The sequence below is a fragment of the Poeciliopsis prolifica genome, unplaced genomic scaffold (assembly GCF_027474105.1).
Source record: "Poeciliopsis prolifica strain line A6 unplaced genomic scaffold, Auburn_PproV2 SCAFFOLD023, whole genome shotgun sequence".
Taxonomy (NCBI): domain Eukaryota; kingdom Metazoa; phylum Chordata; class Actinopteri; order Cyprinodontiformes; family Poeciliidae; genus Poeciliopsis; species Poeciliopsis prolifica.
Window position 1 is genome coordinate 4878838 of NW_026562398.1, and position 14262 is coordinate 4893099.

At 36.5% G+C, this 14262-nt stretch overlaps 1 protein-coding gene across 5 annotated transcripts in view; it reads right to left on the reverse strand.

Annotated features, from left to right (window-relative positions):
• LOC129370258 (glutaminase kidney isoform, mitochondrial-like) overlaps positions 1 to 8567 on the reverse strand; it is a 31355-nt gene extending 22788 nt beyond the window's left edge. For 3 of the 5 annotated variants that reach the window (XR_008607041.1, XR_008607040.1, XR_008607039.1), the window contains exons 1-3: positions 8210 to 8563; positions 5752 to 5839; positions 2921 to 3042 (exon numbers count right to left, since the gene is read on the reverse strand). Coding sequence is in view for 2 of the 5 variants with exons in the window: in XM_055046103.1 (XP_054902078.1) it covers positions 2921 to 3042; positions 5752 to 5839; positions 8210 to 8406 (407 nt within the window). In the remaining 3 variants the exon portion in view is untranslated. Of the gene's footprint in view, positions 1 to 2920; positions 3043 to 5751; positions 5840 to 8209 lie in introns of all 5 variants that reach the window. The other 2 variants (XM_055046103.1, XM_055046102.1) reach the window with 2 other exon arrangements.
• Between the last annotated feature and the right edge of the window lie 5695 nt (positions 8568 to 14262).

The window sequence follows — 14262 nt, forward strand, 5'->3', positions numbered from 1 at the left end:
TGCAGACAGAAGGTGGAGAATTTAAAAAATGTAAAAACATTGGCGGTTTCTTAAAAACCGGTGAAATTTGAATGCAATTTTACAAACTTTTTTAATCAACTCTGTCATTTTTAATTTAATAAGGATTTTTTTTTACAAAAACAAGACAAAATGCCAAATAATCATTGTTTTCCAGTATATATTTTCAGATCTTAATTGCTATCATTTCATTATTCCACTTTTTTTAGCTTGAACAACATTCCAATGGCAAAGGGTGGAGAAGGTCATTGGTTCAAGTATAAAACATACCTATTTAATTACTGCAGGTTGCAACACAAGCATTCTATTTAGATAACTGAACTGGAATACCTCTCAAATATGTTCAAAAAGCTTAAAAATAAATTATCTTTTTATTGAAGCAACAGTATTTAACATCATTGAAAAATATAGCCTTTAATTTGACAATTTCAGTTCATTGCGGACGATTATGGAAATACAAATGTTTTTTTTTTTGTTTCTTTTACTAAAATCTACCACTTTTAGGTAACGGGACAAATGTAAGTCTTCTCTTAAGAAGAGAAAGCAACCCACAGCATCAGAGATTCCAGAATGGATGGAAGGACATGAGGGCATTAGGTCAAAAGAAAAAACATAGTATGTCATGCCATATTATCCCAGGAAAACAGGAAGAACCTAACAAGTATAAATTATATTACTGTCAATGAATAAGCTCATTGTCAGTGTTGTCAGACAATATGTTTGGCAGTTGCATGTTTCCCCCAGAGTTTCCAAAATTGATCAGTGTGAGTTTGTGCTTCTGTGACAACACATGAATTTATCTCAGGCTTTCACCAGGAGTAAATCCCTTACTGTTCCAATTGTTTATTATAACCATCTTCATTCATAGGAAACACTTTTACATTAAGTCATACTTAGACATTACCTTAAATCCCCCTCATCGGTATTGTACGGAAGATGGTAGAATCTCGAGTCAGAACCATTGCTATAATTGGTGAACAACGCGGTATGCTTTCAAGGAATAATAAGGGTATATTCTCCCTCAACTGGTGTAAACTAAAATATGCAGCCATGAGCCCTAGGTTATTTTAGCGTGAGGCTTTCAAAGTGAAAAGAGAGTGGGTTGCAGCTTGCATTATTTATGCCGGCCATTTCCAAAAACCAACAGATGATTTCTCTCTTTATTCCAGCAGAATATCTGTGCTAAAGCTACCACAGTCTCTTTATTTTAGAAAACAAGCATACACATTAGGACTGATTCATTTAGCGAGACGTAGCAATGTGGCGCTGCAGAACAGAAGATGAGTCTGAGAATTACACCTCAGTTAGGGAATTATAGAATTAGGAAAGCAGAGAGTGTGGTGCCTTTGAGCCTGCTAATGTGGCTGGCAGTCTGGAGCTCGACCAGAATGATGCCCTTTCATTAGCAGACTCAGAGACCTCATTACTTCCCTCCAAGCTTCGTTGCTTTGGCTGCCAGGCTTGCATGCATGCACATGAATTTGCTTCATAGCATCTGTCAGCTATCGAACACCGGTGTCTGTCAGTCTCCAGGACTCAAATAGAGTTGACCACATATCACCTTTCTTACGCAACAAAAACACATTAGAGTCCCTCAGTTTAATCTGACCCAACACCTTGTACTCATTTATTATTTTTTTCCATGCTGTTTCAACTATTAATTGCACAGCATTGACACATCCAGAATGTTTGTTGAAGTAGATGCATTCTGTCTCCTCTCTGCTTAAAGTTTTATGAAAGTATTCCCACCCCTTGTTTTTTGGGGGGTTTTTTTGTCACGTCCCAACTATATTTTTTGAGATTATACATGATGCACCATTTGTAAATTGGGAGAAAATGATTCATGTTTTTCTTTTTCTTTCTTTTTTCCACACATAAAACCCAGAAAAATGAGACATGCATCAGTATTCATGCCCCCACTGAGTCAATATTTTGTAAGATCTTCATTTGGGATCGCAGCTGCATGTCCCAATGCTACATCTAAAGACTAAATTTCTTCCCAGTATGAAAAAAAAATAGTCCAAACCCAGTCAGACTGGAACTGCAGTTTTCAGGTGTTGCCAGAGATTCTTAATTTTGATTAAGTGTGGACTTTGACTGGGCCATTCTATAAATGTGCTTTGACATAAAACATACATTCTGGGTCCCAGTCCTGTGATTAGGACAGTTGTTCTGATGGACAGATACAACTCTTTTTCAGACTTTAAATATGTTTTTTTAGCTTCTTCTTTGCGTCAACTCTGCAACTCTGACTAGCTTCCACGTCCATGCTGAAGAGAAACCACATAATTTTACTTTAGGGATTAGATTTTCAAAGCAATGTGTAGTGTTAATTTCCTCCACACATAAGCTTTTTGTTAATAGACCATTAAGTTCATTTTTCTGCCTCATCTTACCAGAGCACCACCTTCCATATGTTTGATGTAACCCCTCCATAGCATGTGGCAAACTGCAAATGGGTTTTCTTCTTGCATCTCTTCCGTAAAGGGCAGATTTATTGAGCGCACAGCTAATAGCTTTTCCTGTTGACAGAAATTCCCACCTGATCTCCACTGGGTCTTTTGGCTTATTCTTTAATTAATCCTCTTCTCACTCAGCCAGTCAGAACAGATGGATGGCCTCTGGTTTAAAACATGCTAAAACTTTTAAATATTGTTTTTATAGCCTTCAACTTCTCCACAAATTTGTCCCTGACTTTCTCCTAGCTGTGTTTGTTGATGCTTACTAACAAACAGAGATCAAATTACTCTGAGCTAATTATTTGACGACTAGTAGGTGGTGGTTTTACTTAGATGCATCAGAATAAAGGGGGAAGAAAAGAATTTATGCATTACGTTGGGTTGTGCTGTCACATAAAATTTAAATAAATACAAACACTGTAACTGTCCAGAAGTATTCTCACCTTCTGAAAAGTTTTTTGTCCATCATGACTGGTCCCATCGAGTCAAGCGTAGACTGTCTCATCTGACGGATACAGTCCCGCAGCCGAGGGTCAGACGTTAACAAACCTGTTCTTCTCAAAGCCTGGAGACAGTGGAGAGAGGAGTTTGAACTAATTTTTTTCACAAGGGATAGTAGAAACGGTGATTAATGGTAGCTATTACTGTACGGTGTCTGGAGTATTAAGTCGAAACCATGGGATTCTCCTGTCAGCTGCAGGAATCTTTGAAATACACGGTTAGGGAATTTCAAAGGCACAAGTGTGCCTGCAAGGAAATGAGGAGGGAAGCACAGCAGATAGTGGCTATCTCACTCCTGCTGCTGGTGTGACTGACAGACACAGCACAAAGCACATGGGTCTATTTTGGGGATACCATGTGTTTGACCCTCCTGACCAGAGAAGTGTGGCTATTTTTTTTATTTATTTATTTACTCATCACAGTTGACAAGCTCTTCAATGTGTAAACAAACCTCACAAATGGCTATTGCAATTGTTTGATTTCTGTGAAAATCTTAGCCTCAAGACAGAAATAGTGAAGTTGGAGCTCCGTGCATGCTGTTCCTATTTTGGAGTTCATTAGCATGTGCTGTCACTTTAAAACAAGATTTAATTTGTTCTATTAGGAGTGAGCAACTTAGCATTATATCATGATATTTTGTAGGACTATTGTGATAACAATAAAAAAACGGAATTGAAAAACAAGCCTATTTGAAATAAGCTTTTTCGGAACGCCACTTACTTAAAGAAGTGTGATTTATAGAGTAAATTCAAAAATTTAATCCAATTTTTGAATTTACTCTTTTTTTTTTCCTGTGGAAAAAGCAGGGGTGAAAATAGTAAAAATAACATTTCAATTTGTTTTCTGTTTTATAATACCTGAAAGTTATTGTGGAAACAATGAATTAAAATTCTTAACATGACAAGAACTTTTTCACAATAAATGACAAATAAACTGATATATGCCCAGCCCTAGTTTCTATTACAATGTACCCTCATTTTTCGCATTCCAAAATGAACTCATGATAGGCAAAATCCGTGAAGTAGTTAACTTTATTTTTTACAATTATTATACAGCATAATTAAATACTCTACATTGAAATAAAAAGACAAAACCTGTTTTCAGGTCCAAGGATTTTTTTTAACAAATAGAATACTTTCTTACAAATAAGGACAAATTGTGACTCGCGTATTTCACTGCGACTCTGACCGCTCCGCTGTGTCTTTTTCTTCTGAAGCCTGTGGTGCAGGTCTGTTTTTTCAGGAGAGGAACGTAGTTATTGGTAGTTGTTGTTGCTCTTTTTTCTTCTGGGCAAAAACAGCAAGCTGTATTATGTATATTTAAATACCGTAACGTTTTTTGCACGTCACGATGTTTAGAGAAGAACCGTGGAGACTGTTTAGCCAATCAGGACGCAGAAGCACTGTGAGAAAAAAATTGCACAAAACAATCCGCAAAGCAGCGAGACCGTGAAGGGCGAATCGCGTTATAGCGGGGGTTCACTGTTCACACCGGTGTGAAAATTCAGGCCGATAATGATATTCAATATTCATATTGCTGTTTTGACTGATAACCAATATATATCTATATTATATATATTTCCCGACTGTTTCGACAAAAAAACGACGACTGACATTGCTGTGCTGCTTCAGTCAAAACATCCAAATGATTGCTCTGAATGACTTTCACTGTTAAGTGCCCTAACAAATATCACATTACTAACTCCTCCTTCTCCCAAATAACACACATAGCCAGCTATAAAATGGAAATAAATATTGGTTATTAATATCAGTAAATTTTTACTTAATGGACCAATACCGATAAGTTAAAAATGACTATTATTATTTGATCCTGATGTCAACATTGATATACTGTGCATCACTATTTCTTATGCATCTTTAATATTTAATGAAAAAACAGTGCATAATCTGCAAAAAAGTATTATTTGCTTGAAAGGAAAAAAAAAACATAAAAATATGCCAGTGTTGTTAAACTACATATATCCAAAGTAGTCACGAGGTTGGCTTTTTGTTCTCTTTTTTCCGTTGTTATTGTTAATCCAAAGAGTCTGAGCAGCTCTCTCACCATTCGTCTTCTGCCTGAGTCTCCTCTACAAACACCTTCAGTCGTCTGTGGCATAACAATCTGCCACCTGTGTTGACACATGGCTCCTAAACGCATGGCTGTTTTTAAAATGACTCAGTTGTCATAGACATCGAGTTCACCAGATGTCTATTTTTCTATAACAACATAATTATCATAGATTCTTATAGAAACCTGTTTATTTCCATCAGTGTAGTTGTTCATTATTTAAATATTTGCTTGGTATTTTGCCTTGATTAAAGCCTAGCGGACTGTTTAGCTATGGACACTGCATTCAAACCTAAGAATGACTTGAAAAATGCAACAGATTATAGAATTAAGACCAGAGACTAAACATTCAAAGCAGTTAGTTGCTTATGTTAATTCCCTGAATCTACAGCATTATACAAGATATATTTAGACTGAGTCCTTAAGGTGGTCATAAACACCCTTTAAACCATTCCTTCCAGTCAGGAGACGCTTTAGATTCTTCTGGTGGGGTGTAATGTTTCTCACCAAGGTTAATCTAATAAAAGTCAAAGGTGTTCTCATGAAACATAACAAAAACACGGACTGCCATAATCTGTGAAAGATTACGGGAATCGTAATTAAAAGAGCAATTCAAAATTGTTCTTTTAATTAAAGAACAATTAAATTGCTCACATGCGTGCTTCGGAAACTCAAATCAGCACTTGTTGATGCACTAACTCACAGAGAAGAACTGAGAGATGGGGATCATCTCTTTCCCATCTGTGATGGTGTAAAACAGCAGGTCCTCTATGCTGGACATGAGCCGGCTTCTGTCAAAATAAAACAAAACACAACAAACACAGTATGTTGTGATCTTAAAGCTGGATGGACTCCAGTGTATTAAGTCAAAACAGTGAGTAGAAGCTCAAAGTTTATGTCAACATCTCCACTGGCAGTGAAGGTAATGGCACCTGGCCAGATATTGACCTTAGTCCAGGGCTATGAAAGTGTGTTTAATAAAAAAACATAAATACAGTGTAAGAATGAATATAAATGCTACATGAGCTACCATTAAATCATCAATTAATCACAAAATATGAATGAAATTAAATAACATCAGACTTATGTAGCATCTTTCAACCCTCAAAGCGTTCTCAAAAACAATAAAATATTCCAAATGAGAAGCTTAATGTGTAAACTGTTTCTTTTTTACCATTTAATATTTGAGCACAAATTTAGTTGTTACATTACAACCATTCATTACCCACTGTACTTAACATGCTGTTTTATTATTTGTGAAACCAAAAACTAATTTGAGACTTTTCTAGGCAGATTTAGGTTTAAAATGATTATGAACAGAAGCCATTACAATAACAATAACACCAATAAAAGAGAACTTATTGTTTTAAATTGGAAAAAGCTGTAAGTGGTTAATCAATCAATCTTATGACTTGTTATTAAAGCATTGGGCAAATAAGTTATGTGTTGTTTTACAAAGTTTTTAGCAGCTTTTAATTAAGAACTGTTGCACATTAAGACTTTCTTATTTTCTTATTACTTGGTCCAACAATTAATGGCGAGTTAATTATCTTTTAGTAAAGATGGTGTTCATTTAATATTCACAAAGTTCTATTTGACAACTTCTTACTGAAATATGCAAGACATTATTTGAAAAAGTCATAACATTGATAGCAACATTGGCAGTTTTAATATCTGTTTATATCATTTGACTTGCATGGTGAATTAAATTATTCACAACATGTTCACGCCAGAATCCAAATGGATTCTGGCATTAGAGCCCAGTGCTGATAAGCAGAATGAGCCCTCTTCTATTTAGGCTGGAGGACTTAAGAGTTTGTGATTAAAATGGTTTTTCAAATTTCCACGTGTCAGGCCAGAGGATAATTTTCCACTTTGCCTTGAATATCTTAAGTGGACTTGGATTAAGTTAAAGTGGCTGTTTTTCAAGAAGTTCTCATTGTTCTCTTTTCCTTTCCTTTTAGAGTTTTTGGAAATATTACGTCTTTTTTCCGGATGTTCAGTGTCTTCAGCTGAATTTATTCTTTTGAATTTTAATCAATTATTTTTTCTTGAACTATAAAAATAATTATCTGCTAATAACTGCTCTGGTCTATTACTTGGAATGCTTTAATCATCCAAGGATGCTTTTATTTTTCTTGCTTAAATTCATGTTCTCTGGGATCATTTTAGCTCAGAGAATTTGAGATCCTTCTGTCTGGAAATAAATCATAGAATGCCTTAGTGCCAAAATATTTTTTAGTAACTTTAAGGGTATATCCCATGTCAGAACCCCACATGGGGAAGTACCACTAGTGGAATTACTTCCATAAAACTTTAAAAAAAAAAAAACAACCATTATTTTAGACTTACTTTTTATTAATAACTTGATTTACAATACATCAACTTTACAATAATTACAAATTATTGGTGTAATATAATTTTGCCACTGTAGCCTGTCGTCATCCACTACTAAACATGGCGGATGAAGACTTCCCTTAAATATAACTAGATGCTGTCAGCCAAAATGAACAAAAATCCGGCTGATAAAACATCTTTCATCTCCTTCTGTTTTTATATGAACTTGTGTATCAATTGTTCCGACTGTGTCAGAACAGCCTACTTTTTAAATAAGCTAGCGCAAATGCACCAAGATGGCGGCTGCTCGTCTTTCACCTCTAAGGTTAGCTACACTTTTACAGCTGCAGTGTGTTATCTTTATATCATGTAAAATAAATAAATAACAAAAAAATCTGTATCTATGTTTAAATGTTTGTCTCTTGTATAATATGAGATAGATAATTTATGAAAGAAGGAAACTCTCGGTGAGAAACAATTCGTCTTAGCAGCTATGTGTGCTAATGGCGGAGAAACTATTTTCCGTTAAGTATCTTGGTTAGCAACATCAAATCGACGACCGTTGGTTTCTGTCATGCAAAAAAAGTTGCATATTGGTATAATAACTGGCATATTCAATGCCACTTAAACTTAAGTGGCATTAAAAAAAATAACGAATAAAGTTACTGCTAGGAGTAATAATAATTGAAATCCAGTTGATCTCCAACAGCCTCATTTAAAATGGTACTTCACGGAAGCAGAACATCACATTTTGAAACTAATAAATGTAAGGTTTATTGAACGACTGCTGTTGAATGCAATAGTTTCAAACGTTTGCGACCTACTTGCAGTGTCCTTGGTCCTCATCAGGGCCTTTCTGATGAGGATGGAAGGCTCTGTGGGAGTGAATTGTTGCCGTCCAGAGAGGAACAAGTTGCTGACTCCTGGAGGTGTCAGCTCCAAGTCTGGCGGAAATAACTGCATTTTTAAACAGCTGCAAGATTCCCGGGTTGATCGTCCGCAGACTTTTCAGGCAATGCATTGCGATAGGTGGGGCTTTAGTTTGTCAACCCGCCTGCTGGTCTTGGTGGATAAATGTGAACGGTGGCCTTTTGGTCCTCGGAGCTTTAATAGCAGCTGCCGTCTCCCCGCGTGGCTCATGTACTGAACAGGCTGTTACCAGGGGCGGAGCTGTAACCCGGGCAGGACTCAGCGGTTCAATAAACTGCACCGGAGTGAAGTTTGATAGGCTTCCAGGTACTGCTGCCACCGTCTTACCTTAAGTTCCTCATTAGAAACCCGCAAAACAGGCCAACCGCATCCTTTATTATGCTCTCTTCATATTTGTCATGTGCAATAAAAGACAGATGTTAAATTTTCTCCAGAGCTGTCAAACTTAGTTTCATTTTGGGTCATATCAAAAAATGGAATGTTCTTAAAGGGCCGGTTGTGCCAGAATATATTGATAAAACAAATTAAACTGCTTAAACAATAATAAATGGTTGTTCCTCCAAGATTTTGTGGTTGTTTTTGTGTTGTTTTTTGTTTTTTTGTTGGGGTTTTTTTGCAATAAAAATGACTGATTTTGTGGCGGTAACTTGGAAATATTTGTAAGGAATTTTGATGATACAAATATCATAATATATTATGTTAAATTATTACTTCTATTACGGACTATATCTTGACATCAAGTAAGGCTGAATTCAATGTCTTTGACCAATTTTGAAAAGAAATTGCTGTAAAATCAGAAAAAAATAAAGTTTTGTTGATTTTGTGTGAATTTTGCAGATTTGTGGAAAACTGGAAGGACTTATTGGTAGTCTTGAGGGCCACGTAAAAAGCTACAGTAGGCCAGATTTAGCACCCGGGCCTTGAGTTTTACACATGTGATCTATTCTATTGAAAACCATAGAACTCTGCCCACGCCTTCTCCCAGTTTTCCCAGTACTACTAACTTCAGGAATACGACCAATCAGAGTAAGGAAGAGTGTTTTAACGCTGTCAATCACTTATGCTCACACCCTTTGCTTTTGTTCACACCCTTTGCTTTTGTTAAGCTACAGCTAGTTCACCTCAATGATGAACCAGCATAGCCACCAATGACAGCAGCTAAATGGTTTTTATGTAACTAAGTAATTTTTCACTATTAGCACATTGAGCAGTGTACAGGAGGTTGATTGACAGCGCTAAAAGACCTTTCTCTTGACACTGATTTGTTGTTTTTGACCATTTTTGTAGCACTGTGAGTGGTGGTGGGAGGTGGTGGAGGAGCTTGATATTTTTTTCTCAATAATCTGTCTCATGAGTATGGAAAAAAAAAAAGAAAAGATTATGAAGTTTTAACAATCTTCAGGAGGATAAGCCACTAAAGCAGCTGGCCATTTGAAACTAATTGAAACTGAGTGGAAGGAAGAATATACTATAAAAAAAATATAATACAGTACAAAAAAGGCTGTGCAAGCAATAGGAAAAAACCTTCACTTTAAGAATGTAGAGCAATACCCATTCATGAATTAAGAGGACATTCAGAAGATGTTGAGATAGTGCTTTGAGAGCCATGAATTGCAAACATATAAATAAAATGAGCTACAGTTGTTGCATGAGCTTAAACAGCAGATGTGTCTTAGCTTTACTGATGGGAAAAAAAAAGACTGGGCTATTAATAGATAAGTGTAAAAATGTAATTTTCATGTCAATATCGCGGACCCTAGAGGAAGCACAGAATCCAGGTTGTGTGGGTCCAGTGCGAAGTTAACGCATTGATGGTGTTTAGTGAACCATGTCATCTGCTGATACTGTTTCACTGTGGTTTTTTAACTCCAAACTGAGGACTGGGCATGAGTCCACACTGTCAAAGCCACCTATACCTGCTTTAATTACCACGACCAACAAACCCACTGCACTCAAAGCCTATTGAGAATTAAAGAGAGGCATAAAGAAGAAAAACTTGAAAAAGACCAAACCCAATAAAGAAGACCACCTAAATGTCATTATTTAAGCAATGCTGGCTTTCTTAACATCTTAGCAGTGCCAAAAACTGATTACTAGCATTGTTATAATGGAGTAATTTATGTAAAAGAAGGACTGATCGTGTATTGATGGGTAGATATGTTGGATAAGACATGGACATATTTTAGAGTGAACTGATATTTCTGAGTTAAAAAAAATTTGTTTTACCAATCTTCTCCATTATTTTTATTTTCATAGAAATTGAATGTTGTTTTTTTTATTAGCCACAAGCCATCATCATCTAAATGAACAGAAATAAGCATTATTAACTAAGATATACTATATGTAGGAGTTTTGTTTTTATAATTAAATTATTTGCTTCTTAATGATATTCTGCTTTACATGGATGTACATGTACAATAACGTGGCCTTATTGGCTTACTCGGTTATTACATATCTTTCATAAAAATGTTTGTTAGTTTTCTGAAACTATTTAGTTATTCACAACTTTTTTTACAACTGCTTTGTGGTTTACATAATATATGCCGTTCAGATGTATACTACAACAACAACTTTAGCCTGCTTATTTTAATAATAATATTGATCATAGTTAGAACTAAAACATATCTTTACTTTTGTTTTACATAGAAATAGCATTAAGAAGAATGAGCACTTGAATATGATGTATTTGGATGTATTTGATCAGTTGTCTGTGAATATAATGATAAAGCACATATAATAACGCCAGGTATGTTTAATCATGTTTAAGTGAGCAGTCAAGTGTGAAATATTCCTACTGCTTTAAAATGGCGACACCCCATGGCGAGTGTCTCTCAATGATTTACTGGTGTTTTTCTGTTTTGTCCTCTAGGTGGCGCACACTCTCTGGTGTGTGGTCAGTCTATCTTCCCCAAACTTTTCTTGCTTTTCAAAGGACACAAGGATGTATTTAAGAGTCTTGCACTCTGCTACATACACAGTGGCTTAACAAATGTTTTTTTCCCCCTATGGAGCCTATAGAAAATACATCTTAAATCATAAAAAAATATGCTAGCAGTTCAAGCATATAAATCAAGGAACAAGAAACTAAAATGTATTTGAAATGTTATATTATTGTGTCCTTTTCACACCGAGATATTTGTTTTCTCTTAGTTTTCTGTTTTGAACTTGTGTTCACCGTAATGATGTATTTTTCCAGTTTGCTGTATTTTCTAAAATGTTCTTGCTGTTTAATCTTTTGAAAATTCTGTTTTTCTTTTGTTCTTTTTGTTTTGGCGTTGCATCTTTGTTCTTTGAGACGTGATTTCTCTCCTTTTTGTTTTCTTTACAGCAACTTTAGGTCCTTACAAGAGTGACCTACAGTAACTCCCAAACTGCCATGCCCATGCTCAATTTCAGAGCATAAACATGCTTGCTTTCATGTCTTGTAGTCTTTCCATTGTCGCATTCCAGGCGGACCTTTGAAGGTGACACGATTTTATCTCCCAAATAAACGAGGGTTCTGACCACCTTGTCTGCTTTGCCAGACATGTGACTTCTCCTATGGGATGCATGCTAACCCATGGCCTCTCTGCGCTACCGCTGCCGGTTGTAGCTTCTCTGTTTTCAGGAGAAAATGTTTTCCATTCCTTCGCCAATGAATGCCACCTTTGTCCCTTCAGCCTCCATCTTGTGTGAGAAAGCCCCCCCTTGCTGGACTCACCAAGCCTGCACAAACTTAACCTCTTCCCCCTCCACCTAACACAGGAAAGGAAGCATGCTGGTGCTGGTGCTTTCATTCAGACTCTGCAATCTGGAGGTCTGGATAAAACCTTGGCTAAGAAGGCCTGTCTTGAGGTTGTTTAGGACAAAATTAAGGCAATCATTCCTAAAATTAATAATAAAAAACAACTTTGGATCATAAACAATACATATGTTTCATAGTGAGTCAGACAGGTAGACAATGTGATGCATTGAACATGATAGGAAATATCTGTTAGTTCTGGAGCATTTAAAGCAATAGCAAACACTTTCAATGTTCTGTGCACAACACCCAATATATTTAAATTTCAAAACTACTTCAGCGTGCTCACTTATTCATATCTCCCATCGCCAAGGGAGCATTCTGTGTGGTGTGTGGCACCTAGCTGCTTAAAAAAATCCTAATTGAATCCATTTCTAGCTTCATTTAAACCCCAAACCTTCAACACGCCTATGTCAAAGTCTTACATAATAATAAGAATCCAAAAGTGTTACCGTGTTGCGTGACAGCGTTTGAATAGTAACATATTAAATTGGATAAAAGACTTATCACAAAGAGCAGAGATAGACAAATCGGACTCGAGCTAAGTAAGAACATTGCCAAATCTTTTGGAACAAAAATGTAAACGATCAGCAAGTTCTGCTTTTAAACAGCCATGAACCAATCAGAAGTCGTCCCTCAAATGTTCAGCTCCTTTGGCAAACATCCCACCTCTACTTGTATCTGTTTTTCTACTAGTTTATGGTTCATTGGAAAATTAGTCCTTATTTTAAAAGTTCTTCCTTCCTCCAGTTGCCTCAACGACCTCTGACCCCTAAACAAATAATGAACTCTGGACAAAAGCTGCACAGGTGGCACTTGTCAGTGTTACATGCTTTGCATGTTGCATTATTTACTAAGTATGCTGAGTGCCAACACCAAGAAGCCACATTAAGTGCAACCACCTTTCTTATCGGTTGTGAAAAATATATATTTTTTGTGTTTCTTATTCAGCTGAAACAACAACAACAAAAAAGCCTGAAGTCTTTCATATTTACCGCTGCACTTCTGCAGGCAAATGGTCTTGTCACCTGAACACGGTGACTGTGTCCAAACCTGGACACCCTGTAGGCCCCTGGAGCCTCTCTGAACCCATATAGTACAGACATCACACACACACGCTTGCACACGCACACACACACACCTCCTTCCAATAGTAGCCGTCCCTTCGCTTCCCCTCTTCTCCCCGCCTCCTCTTTTTCATCCTCCTAGCTTCCACACCCTTCCTCACCCACCAACCCCCATCCCCACCATGCAGCTATCCCACTGCCCTGCCATCTCGCAGCATTCCGAGGGCCGTGCACACAGAGGCCTATTGTGAGGACAGCGAGACGGCAGAAGGCGGCATACAGTCAGAGCAACAGAGAAAGCCGATGTGCAGAGATGAAATGGACTCAGTATACTGACACAGATCTGCAGTGAAGTTGTGCTGAAAGTTACTGGATGCTGTCAATGTGGCACAACTGAGCATTGGTGGAGAAAGTAGTCAAACACTGCACATAAGTAAAAGTACAAATAAACAGACAAAAATGCACCAAAGTACATTTTTACTTAAGTAAAAGTACTTAAATTGCTGAAAGTAACAGTACTTCCTAACGTAATTGTCTTGAATATCATTACGTGTGCCTACTATGTATGTTTTATTCAATACATCAATATTTTTGTGACATTTTAATCAACAATACTGCAGATGATTTAAGTTTAAACAGTTTAAATCAAAATTCAGGGATGACATGCAGAGTTAAATGCTGTTGAGCAAAAATAAGAAACAGGAATGATTATGCACTTAAATATTTTTATCTAACACAAAACCAATGTGTTATTTGTATTTTAACTGCTGTAAATGCATTCAAATAAGTTATCTGCCTGAAAAAAAGGGGCATAAGACATTTTAGCTCTCGTTCATCACCACTTCAACTGTTTAAAAATACTTTAAAGCTTGAAAGTGTTGAGTCATCTGGAGTCGTTTATTGAACCAGATAACGCAAAGAAGTCATTGGTTACTTTCTATCTAATAAATAAAAATAACACAATGTGGCATGAATGTAACATGTAACACAACACACTATGGAAAAGCATCGTAGTTGAAAGTATGGATACTTTATGTAAAATAAATTACCTAAGTACAGTCACAAAGTACTTGTGCTTTGCCACCACTGCGCCTGAGTT